The sequence below is a fragment of the Pollachius pollachius genome, assembly GCF_949987615.1.
Source record: "Pollachius pollachius genome assembly, chromosome: 10".
NCBI classification, from domain to species: Eukaryota; Metazoa; Chordata; class Actinopteri; order Gadiformes; family Gadidae; genus Pollachius; species Pollachius pollachius.
In genome coordinates, this window is record NC_136943.1 from 10,036,099 (window position 1) to 10,047,816 (window position 11,718).

The 11,718-nt window shown below is 43.1% G+C and overlaps 2 protein-coding genes across 2 annotated transcripts; one reads left to right on the plus strand and one right to left on the minus strand.

Annotated features, from left to right (window-relative positions):
- Window positions 1-267: 267 nt before the first annotated feature.
- On the plus strand, window positions 268-6,854 carry cfl1 (cofilin 1). Its single transcript, XM_079745118.1, has 4 exons — window positions 268-358; window positions 3,772-4,082; window positions 4,190-4,266; window positions 5,972-6,854. Exons 1-4 carry the CDS (start codon window positions 356-358, stop codon window positions 6,082-6,084), a joined length of 504 nt encoding a protein of 167 aa, XP_079601244.1. The 5' UTR covers window positions 268-355; the 3' UTR covers window positions 6,085-6,854.
- A 270-nt stretch (window positions 6,855-7,124) lies between these two features.
- prss23 (serine protease 23) lies at window positions 7,125-10,740 on the minus strand. Its single transcript, XM_079745110.1, has 2 exons — window positions 10,457-10,740; window positions 7,125-8,826 (listed from the first exon to the last, which is right to left on the minus strand). Exon 2 carries the CDS (start codon window positions 8,810-8,812, stop codon window positions 7,616-7,618), a length of 1,197 nt encoding a protein of 398 aa, XP_079601236.1. The 5' UTR covers window positions 8,813-8,826; window positions 10,457-10,740; the 3' UTR covers window positions 7,125-7,615.
- Between the last annotated feature and the right edge of the window lie 978 nt (window positions 10,741-11,718).

An 11,718-nucleotide genomic window follows, 5' to 3' on the forward strand; every position in this document is an offset into this window, starting at 1 on the left:
TAACACTTATTTTATCATATATAAATGTGATTGCAGCATCTTAGCAAATTGTCATTATCGATTATAAGCGGTTTATGGTATTAGACGAGGACCCATTTGTTATTCGTTGCCGTAATAATTATATCAGTAAAAATAAAATATCAAGCTGTGCCATGTTAAATAATTCTAAACGATAAAAAAAAAATGCTGCAAGGAATCAATCGGACAATTATCTGACATTTTGCGCGTTCACTGTGTCCGCGTGTGCGCGCATTGAGGCGCGTTCATACAGGGCATTCAGTGTGTGAGCGAGACCGACCATTCATCATAGCCCATTCAATTCTACAAAGACGCTGACCAATTCAGAGCGACAGCCATGGTACGTTTAACACCGATTTCAGCCAAATATTCTGTATTTCTTCTGTTGTATAGGTACTGAAGACATTTTGTAGGAGTCTGAGTTTTAAATTAAGATTGGTATAAGAAAGTTGGCATTCATTTGGTTATCAAAATGGCAAGCCGGCCAGTGTCCAGATACCCAGTGTCTTTGGTGCAGGAACTGCTAGCGTGTGAGCTAAGGACTTAGCATCAGTGACGGATGGCGTTTGGACGTTGATATTCGACAAATTGGGAATTTCCGTTATTCTTGTCGTTATGAAAAATGTTAGACACTGGTTTCATAATATTCATGCCTGTCGTCCTATATTTATGAAATAACTTGACTACCGGTCCAACCGCCTGGCGCCATTTCCTTCCTCTCCGTCTAGCCGACAAAAGCGTTCTGAAGGGCCTCTCCTGTTCCGTTCGTACCGCCGCTGTTGACGTGCTCCTCCAACCATCTCTATTCTTCCTCACCGATCTGCATCCTGTCTCTGGGCCCGTGCCTGGCAGGTGCATCGCTTGTCCGTGCCCTTGGCTTTAATTTCGGAGGCGAAGCCCAATTTCGCCCGTGTCTGTTACTTGAGGCTAGCATTATCTAGGCGGAAAATGACACCCGCTATGGCTCATGTTAGCTAGGTGGCAGTGATTTTCTGCTTCTTTGTCTGCATACGGCATCCGGTAGGGAAATGTCTGTTTTCTACGACCAAATACATGTCATGGTTTGACTACCGACGCCTCGAAAGGATGCTCAAATTGTCGAGTTCGGTCAGGTGATAAATGGAGCGGGATTGTGTGACTTGGCGGACCATAATGCGGACCGAGGTTCTCCTTATATAGGAAGCTAGCGCACATGTGCAGGGTACTGCGTTCATGGCCCCACCCTGAATTTGGTGCAAAGACCATTCTTGTTGTTGACGTGTATTGATTGCAGTGGTTGGGGATACATTCTGTGAATAATCCCGTAGTATACTATGAAGCCCCTTTCAATTATGTTTGTATAAAAAAAAAACATTTTTTAGAAGGATGTCCATTATATCTCCCATCCCATTGGGTTCCGCTAGCTAAAGCTAACGGGCCTTTCCTACGTACTTACCGGCTGGTACTACGCATCTAATTTGTACACGGAATGAAAGCCACAAGATGCAATCAAGTCATGTGAGCTATTTAGCATTGGGGAAACAAATGCATACCTCATGCTTTACAGATGATATGTCACACTTAAGAAATCATCCATTCTTTATTATGTTAATAATCCTTTACAGAAGCAATTGTCTTTTTTTTTTTGTCATCGTTGTGACAGAAATACATTAAGTGATGCGAGTATACATGTAAAGTATACCGTTTTGGTTAGCATTTTATTGACTCCTTCTGGTGCAATTTATTAAACGCTTTTGTGCATTGTGGACGTCAATGTCACTTATTTCCGTTCCGTCTCTTCACCTTCTAATTTGAATCGTTTTGCTACAATGTCGATTGTTTGAGGTTTAATCTTCGTGACTGACGGAAGTCTTTTGCAGTACAAAAGTTTTAATTAGATTAATATTAAAATGGCCTTGTCTATTTTGGTTTTAGATGGCCTATTATGATTTTTAGTTCTCTAGAATCCAAGCAGTATTGCTGTTTGTGTAAGGTCAACATATTGACAATTGAATTAAATCTAACTAACCCTTTATTAAAGTCACGTGCATAATGGTTGCAATAGGCTGTCTCTGTAGTAAGGATCATTAATCGGTCTCGACAACTGATTTTCTTTTTAACTGAGATGTAGCTAATTTGCATGCATAGTGACTCGACACGTTTTTTTTAACTGCAACCTACACGACGCCCACCTCCGTTTTTTTAGTTTTCCTCTCAAATACAGCATTATTCATCTTTTAATTCTGTAGTATTTTTAGGCCTTCACCAAAAGTAGTAGTATCTACAGCTTAATATGTAATTCTTTATTCCGTCATAACTGTAATCTTTAATCAAGCCACCTTGAGCAAACATGTTGTACCAGCCCACACCTTCTGTAGGCCTTCCACCAAAGTAGGTCAGTTGGTAAATGCATGTCACTCGATGACACGCAGCACTTTTCTTGAATGCTCTATTGATTTTCAGCCTTTCTGTAGGATGCCAGTGTTGACCTACGCTCCCAACTATTTCTTGGGATGACTGTAGTTTCCCCCATGCACACCATTTCCAGCTTGGTGGGAAATCTAGTGTTTGGTTGAGACTCGGCCCTTAAGAAACATGGTGTGAATCTGTTGATGGACTTTGCAGCCTCAGAAATTGTCCGCCCTGTCTCAATACTGGCAGGGTTTATGTTTAAATGTCCCCAAAGGGTAATGGTGAGTCATCTCATTGGGTAGATGTGACTTTAGGAATGTGACTTTAGTTACGTTTCAACAATGCCCAATTGTCAGTTAGTCCTGCATTCTCAAACTAATGCCTAGCCGCAGCTACGCCCAGAGGCGCTTCCTAATGGCTGCAATGTCGCGTGACATTTCAATGTTCACTTGAATGTGGATAATGTTATTTAATAAGACTCTTTCTACCTGTCTGGTGTTCTTATCATCATACAGACACACCCATTTCGGTTTTTCTATTACGTACCAATATTGCATATGGACTTTGGCACTGATAAGTGGACAGACAGATTACTACTTTGGGGGAAATTTTACAAGTGTATAGTCAGCTATGTAGCTATAATTGGGATTGGTACATATTAGTTTGTACTGTTATTATTCATATAACATGCACAATGTTGACATCTGAAGTGAACACTATTTTAAATATTGTGAGCTGCAACTTCAATTATGCATATCAATTCTTGTCAGGAGCTGTGAGATTAGGTCACATGTTTTCCTCAGGCCCTTGTCCAATTTCCTGGTTTGACTTTTTCAACTACTTCTGGTTAGTTGATATCCAATTTTTTTTTTGTATCCCTTTAGTCAAATGCCAGCAGTGAAGCAATTTCCATAATGTTTTGGCTGCCAGATCATAAAATAGGCCATGTAATCTTAGACTAACGGTAAAATATGAAATGGAAGGGTGAAATTTAGAATAAAATTGATTAACATGTAAGCAAACTTGGTTAGTTGACTACCGCCTTAGCCTAACAAATCAATTTAAGCCCCAAAATGCATTCACCCCAGTGATGTGTCCCCACCCACCCAACCGATTAAATTATTTATGAATGACGCTTTTCATTGTCTGTTGTTTTTATTACTGTAGGTTGTATGCAAACCTGTTAAATATTAACTGACTACAGGTTGTAAAAATTATGGGATGAGGTTTGGCAGTAAAACCCAAGAAAATGCAGGCCAACATTTTGGTTTGACTATAATTTCATATACACTAGCTGTTCCACTTCAACATGAAGGGCCCAGTATTGTACTGTGTAATAATGAAGGCTTTACCTCCATACAGGCCTCCGGTGTCACAGTCACAGATGACGTTATCGCAGTCTTCAATGACATGAAGGTGCGCAAGGCACAGGCGAACGAGGAGGACAAGAAGAAGAGGAAGAAGGCCGTCCTGTTCTGCATAAGCCCCGATAAACAGAACATCATTCTGGAGGAGGGCAAGGAGATCCTCTGCGGGGACGTCGGCACCGCGGTCAAGGACCCCTACCTGGAGTTTGTAAAGATGCTGCCCAGTGACGACTGTCGCTACGCCCTCTACGACGCCACTTATGAAACCAAGGAGACCAAGAAAGAAGACCTGGTCTTTATTTTCTGGTGAGAACATGGGTCTATACACCAGGGCTTTCGTTTGGATCACATTCATTCATGGTTTTGTCTTCACCTGTGTTAACCGTTGTATCACATTTCTTTAACTTCCATAGGGCCCCAGAAACTGCCTCCATGAAGAGCAAGATGATCTACGCCAGCTCAAAAGAGGCCATCAAGAAGAAGTTTTCAGGTAATTAAGGAAAAATATATATATATATTTTTTTTTTTAAAGGCCGCATTATAGGAGTCTGGCCTTTTGCTTTGAAAAGTTGATATGAAGCCGCGCCATTACCAAAGCCATCTTCAGCCAATCCGAATCTCGTACTGACACCAACGGATTAAGCTGATGCATCTCTTTCAGATTCCAAATAAAGTGTGCTCACGTCTTTTCATTTGATAAAAATCCAACAGTGCAACATTAAAGTTGGGCCATTCTTGGATAGAACTGTATCACTGTCGTATAAAATAAGGAGTGTGTATTAATACCATCTCGAAATGTCCAATGCATGTTCCATTTCTTACATGCCCACTCCTTTCATTTGAGGCTAGAGAATCTGATCTGATGTCAGCCCATCAGTGGGATGTTATTGCGGTTGCAGACATTAAGAGTAGAATAAGATGAAAGTTGGAGGACTTGCGTTGCAAGATGAGCGTGAATAGGCAAGGTCAATTGATGTCCCTCCCAAACCAGAGCTGGTTCCATGCAGAATACGGAGGAGAAATGCTGAGATGCAATGCCTATGTTCTCAATCTGGCCATTTTCGCTTCTCCTGGTGAATGTCCTAGTCAAGATCACCCTGTGTAGGCAAACGATACCCGGATAAAATGCTGATTTTTAATTATTCCTTTCGGCTTATAAATCTAGTTTATCCTGCTCACACAAAGTTGGCAAGCTTATTGATATCAAATTTCATCTCTGGTCTATTGCTCAAACAGGCCTAGTCTTATACTGGATATGTTATTGTGTCATATGTATAAAAGGAGTGCAGTACCCCCACACCATACAAAACACCTTTTAAATGTAGCATGAACTGTGCTGGAGTCTACTTGTCCACAGGCTCTATAATAATCCCATGTTATATAAAATCTGTGCACTAAGTGGTCTAAAGCTGAGGCTAAACGGGCCAGTCTATGAAAAAGGCCATTGCATTTTGCCTGTTGCCTCACATGTGACTCCAAAAAAATCATTCATTCGTTAAAAAAACAACATTAGAACCCTCCTTCTTGAACAACAGCCACCTCTGATTGGTCCGTGCACACGTCGGTCTGAGCAACCGGTGACGACAAATCCCAGACCTTTTGCAAGAAAATAATCATTTCGACACATCACATGTGAAACCCTCCTATAAAGGGAAACGTCATATGGGCTGTTGGTGTTCCACGTATAGTTTAGGGGAAGAGGGGCTTCCTGTTTTTAAAGCTAAACGACGCTATGGCTTTCTTCATTCACTTATTTATGTAATTGCTCTTCGATTCAGCCAGAGCATTTGATGGAACATTCTGATTATTTTGAGCAGTACTGTTATTACATTAATACCCAGAATCGGAAATGGCTGAAACAATGGCTGACAATGACTATGACTGAAACAATAATATGCTTAAATATATTGGTCATACATCTGTTGACTATGTTTCTGTTGCCTAGCAACAACTCAATCTTAACTGCTCAGTGTTGATGTCGTAATCTGCTCTAAATGGGGTCGCACACTGGACTACTGTCCAATGACCCACCATATTCTTTACATCTGAAACCTCTTATTTCCAATGGGAGCACTGTGAAACTGCTCCACGCTAAAACTTTAAGCACTCATCATATCAAATGAGGGGTTGAAGAAAAGACCCGCCTGATCCAAAAATGCCTATTGTAACATGACTCTTCGTTTGCCTCTTTTCAGGTATCAAGCATGAGTTGCAGGCAAACTTTCTGGAGGAGATCAAGGATCGGCGCACACTGGCTGAGAAGCTCGGAGGGTCCGCAGTAATAACCCTAGAGGGAAGCCCGCTATAAATCCTGGCTTCCACCGAGGGCACACGTCTGATGGGTTTAGCTGTTCATTCCAGTATAGTTGGCGCAGGGGCAAAAGCAGATCAGGGATCATCTTGGGAGGAGGGGGGGCTTTTGGGGAGGGATAGTTTGGGTGGGAGAGGGTTGAAGTGACAGTTTAAAAAAATGACTAAATAAATCCACAATGGCAGGCTGTCATTCCAGTTCACACAACATAATGAAGATGAACAAAATATGTGAGGAAAAAAAAAGTAATTCAAGTGAAGGATGATGACTTAAAAATATACACATGGTTTAAATGTTTGAAGGGACGAACAACTGTTAAAAGTCCAACTATTAATCCCTGAAAATTAACTGTTCCAACTACCTTTTTTGCCAAACTTCTAGTTAAGTTTTACATGTGTTTAGTTGAGGCTAGATGTAGAACAATCCAATTTTATCTTTTTTTAATTGCACAAAAGTATCAAACTGTTATGGGGAACAGCTGAATTCTATATATATATTTTGTTTTCTTTTCGAACCATGCAAATTCCAAAAACACTCGAGTGATTCCATTTTTATTTGCAATTCCCAGTTTAAAAATAGAAGGCATTTCGTGTAGTAAACAAGACCCATTCCATTTACTTGTTCAACTGAGTGGTTTGAAAGTCTCAGTGGTGTTCTGACGGTCAGATGGGAAGCGACGGATATGAAGGGCATGTGTTCAGATTGAATATTGAAGGATGTTTTGTATCGTCTCCTTATCTCTAATTAAAAAAAAAGCACTAAACAAATACCTTTTTGTCTTGTACTTTTGTGCCCTTCTTCCATTTCATTCTTTAATTCAACATTTCCGCAGAGGGAAATGTTAAGTTACATCAAATCATTAATTGAGTAATTGAGTACTTGCAATAGTAATTCGTTTTGTGTGCTTGCTCTTAAGAGTTGTATAGAATGTGCCTGATATTCTCTGGATTTGAGTGGTTGTAAAACAGTTGGTGACCACACGGTGTCGCCCTACACAATTCCAGAAACCTGAATTGAAGCACTTGCAGCCAAATACATACAATGATTAACGTTTTTATTAAAATATATCTATAAGCCTTTACAAATAAAATTTAACCATCTCACTAGAAACTCTTGGCAGTAAGGCCCATATGGATAGCCAATTCCAAACACATTTTTCTGTGTCGACTCCATACATACCTAAAATATAAAATGAATGACCACCCCAATGAACACATTTAAGGAGCAACAGTTAAATTTGTAAGGCTGACCGCCTGCAATTTCTGCAACCATATTTGGGGAAAAAAAGCCATGTGGACGTGGATCGGTTTGGGCAGAAGAAAAGAAGCATTGTTCTACATTTTCCTTCTAGAAAGTGGTACTGTTTAATAAGGTGGAAATTCTGACAGTTTTGTTAATCCGCCAGTAAGGAAAATGGCTGTTAAGACTTCATTAGCAGACATGTTAAATAACACAACCCGAGGGTCCACTGTTTTTACTCAACATCAGAAATCCACATTCCACTGAGTCCATACAATCCATTGAGTACTCAGTCGTGACTGCAGTCCAGCTGGTTCCCGTGCACCCAGTAGCAGATCTGAGCAAACTTGAGCGGCGTGAATCTCACAGCCACATTGTAATCCCGGTTCTCCCCGTCGATCTCCAGCCACTGGTGTCCCGAGAAGATCCCAATCACTTTCCTTTCCCACCTCTCCAGGGTACTGTCCCACACCCGTCCGTACACCCCCGAGCCACTGGCTCCCGGTCGGGCGTCGCAATGCTGGTAGATGAGGTCGTTGGATTCATCCTCCACGGGGCAAAACCTGTAGACCAACTCTCCAGGCCGGTCGCTGTCGAACCCGGAGAAGTGAATACGTTTCCCTGCCAGGTCGTCGGACGAGGGGGTCACGGCCAGACGCATGAAGGGCCTCCGATGGGGCCAGCGTAGCTCCAGCAGGGCGTAGTCAAAGTCCATGCTGACCTCCTGGGGACCCTGGATCCAGCCCTTGGGTACACGGGTGCGCTTCACCCTGACCCAGCGCACCAAGGGTTTCCTGGGATCCGATTGGTTCCTCCCCGGCCTAGTACCGTTGATGTAAGGCGGGGTCAGGAACCCGACCCTGAGCTTACGCGCTCCCTTGACGTAGTCCTTCCCGTCGTGGACGCAGTGGGCGGCGGTCAGCACGTGGCGCTGGGACACCAGCACGCCCGTGCAGCCGGTGGAGATGCGCACCGCCGTGGAGAAAGGGTAGTCCAGCAGGAAGTTCTCCCCGCGGATGTTGAAGCGCCCGTCGGCGCCGTAGATCTGCCGCCTCATGCGTTTGTGACGCCCGGACCCCACCTGACGCCTCAGCCGCTGCTTTGGCGGCGTGCGGGGGAAGAGGCGGACGAGGCCCTCCTCCTCGTCCTCTCCGTCGCCGTCCACGTCCACGGCGGTGAGGGTGCGAGAGCCGTCCGAGTAGAGCGTCTCGAAGGCCAGCTTCAGGCTGAGGTCCTCTGGCTGGGCCTCCTGCTCCGCCCGGTGGAAGCAGCTGGCGTTGCAGTGGGTGCTGAAGTCCAACTGGGTCTGGGCGCTGAAGCGGGAGCGGGTGAGCCGCGTGGGCGAGTGGGGCACCAGCGAGGGGACGTGGGCCGGGTGGGGGTTGGTGGGGGGCAGGGCCGCCTGCGAGAGGGGGAGGCAGAGCTGTAGCGTCAGCAGCCAGGTGAAGAGGTGAGCCAGGGGAGAGGCGGGATGGGGTTTCACCATGATGACGGAAGACACTGGAAACACAGTAAGGAGAGCGGAAAACATACGTCACTTGAAAGGTCATGGATCTATGTAGCAAAACACATTGGATTGCATTACTGATGGCCCCTTGAACCGCTTCACATTGATAATTTTTACATGCTTGGTTGATTTTATAGAGTTTGCGATTAACACCAGCAGCACTCAATGTTTTATGATGTAATGCCGTCTCATTAAATCTGGAAACAATGGTTCTCTTGTGGTCTGGGGTAAGGATTGTCTGGTAAATAGGACTTTACCCAATGGATTTGAATATTGGTTGTGTACAATAATACACATTTGGGCCATATAATAGAATGTATACATATTCTATAAAATCGGTTGAATACAAATAAAAACTATAATCCAAGTTGTAAGAGTTACAGTCAAACAAAGCAATGTTTGACTGTATGCCACTATGAACTGAATCGGCTTTCTCTTAATAGAGATAAGTTCTATGGTGATATTTGATCCTGTCTGGAAGAATATGTACCCTGAGGGACTTTGGCACCAACAGAGCAGGTGTTTGGGAGTGAAAAAGGGGGTTAAAGCAAGTCAAGGCAAGGCAGCAGAAGAGAGCATTAGATGTACAAAGACAAGGTGGGGCCTTTTATATGGCTCCAGTCATTGAAGAGTCAAACAATGTGCAGAACTGCCTTCATCAAACTGGGGTGAACCATAAAGAAATGAAGGGCTTTAATGTTTTGTTGAGAGCTTCCAAGTTTCTTGCATGGTCATAATTCAGAAGGGTGGATTTTGGAGGACATATCTCCAATCATTCCTCATAAATCTCAGCACTGGAATGTCAGCAAAACAAAATTAAAGTTGTGGTTGAAGAGGAAAGCAATGCGAAGTCGCTGGAGCACCAAGTGTACACTGTCGCATGAGCCTGGGAAATATGTGACCCTGATATCACCAGGTTTCAATGTCGTTGTCATTACTCTGGCAAGCAGATGGCCCCTCTTTTATTAATGAAATATGTTGACATATAATCAGCATATTATGCTATTACAGAGATACTGTATAGAGTTGTTGTGTTGGTTACAGGGATCATTCTTAGAATCAGGCTGTAAGTGAGCAAATGTGATGCTTAAAGGTTTCAAACAAAGTTGAAAGTAAGCAAGTCTGTTTCATTCATATTAACTTCATTGATTTAATTGGTCTCTTAACTAATGAGTCTATAAGCATTGACTGAGGAACATAGGTCTATCTAGTTATGTGTGCGGGTGAATCATAGACCAGGTGTGAATGTACAGATCCCCTGTAACTTGCTATTCGCAAATACATTCAGAGCAGTGTTTCCCAATCCATTAGATAATTGTAATTATTAAATCTAAAGTAATCCTGTGCTATGAATGAAACGATGTTAGAGCCCTCCTGAGCACCAACTGAGGTATCAACTACGTGTATATGTAACACTGGTCACTGTCTTCTGAGTTTACCGTTCCTAAAGACAACATACAGTGTTTACGTTTCTCTGCCTCTAATGTGATGCAGAATGCCTATAGACGTGATTTCCAAGCAGCGCACCTCAAGCCACGCAATTATACTACAGACCAAATAAGCTACATTTAGCCTAACAACAAGTAAGGAGTAAACAAACAGTTGCTGTATTTTATACATTACCTCTAAACAGCGATGAAAGCCGGTGTTCACATCCCAGTCGCGTCAACTTTCCACACAAATGCACTTTGAATCAGAATTTGCCAGGTTTTCAACATGTCTACTGTGTGACGGATAACTATTCCCGTCGTCTATACATTTGTCCAAACGAATGACAAATCACACCTCTAGTAGTCCGTAGCTAAAAGAAAGCCAGATGCCGGGGTGTAATTAACGTGCCTATCCCGATTCGGGTCCCCCGAAACCTGTTCAGTTGAGAGGCGCAAATAAATATCTGTCTGAAAAGACTTTCCTCTCTCTCTCTCTCTCCCTCTCTCTCTCTCTCTCTCTCTCTCTCTCTCTCTCTCTCTCTCTCTCTCTCTCTCTCTCTCTCTCTCTCTCTCTCTCTCTCTCTCTCTCTCTCTCTCTCTCTCCCTCCCTCTTTCTCTCTCTCTCTCTCTCTCTCCCTCCCTCCCTCCCTCCCTCCTAATGCTGGTGCCCCGCCTTCGCCTGGCTACTGAAACGGTGACTCTCTAAACAATCAGCCTGGCTGGCTGGAGATGAGCGAGGGCAGATAAGGCCCTCTCCAGCATTCGAAAGTGCGGAGAGCGCATTTAAAGTGCGTTATTTAACGGCCTGCTGCCGTTAAATAACGTATTGTCTGTTTCTTTGTTAAAATTCGCACTTGAATTTAATGAACCTTGAGTGTCGTTAACAGAAAGACCAAAATAACCTCACCAAAATAAACTAGGGGTGGGCATTTTCTGAAAGAAAAAAAAGGCCTAGGTACTGGTTGGTCGATTGCATGTGTATCTCGGACTGCTACCTGCACATATTTTAGTGACTAAAGTTAGCTTTGGAGAGAAAACAATTCAAACCAATGGCAAAAAAGAATAGCAACATTTTGAATATATCAGTGCAGTGCGCGTCTACTTTTAGAGAACAAAAATGGCATATTTGCATACAAATTAAAAAAGCATATGTAAACGGGAGAAAAGGTCCCTGTGGTCCCGTGTGACCAAAGGGGGCGCTATAATTTGTGAACTAACCTAAACGGCCAAGCTCTTCACCGTGTGTGGCAAACAATTCCGAACTTAGTATCTGGGCCTTAATGTACATGCATCTTTTTGCCTCAAGGACCGTCTAGATACATTTTTGCTGTAACTTGAACGTTTTGGGATACCTTGAAAACATCTTGAAAACTGAACCGTAAAATCGATGACCCAAAATGTGGTAGGCCTACACATGCTCCTTAATCATGCCAGACCATAAGTAATTATTATTTT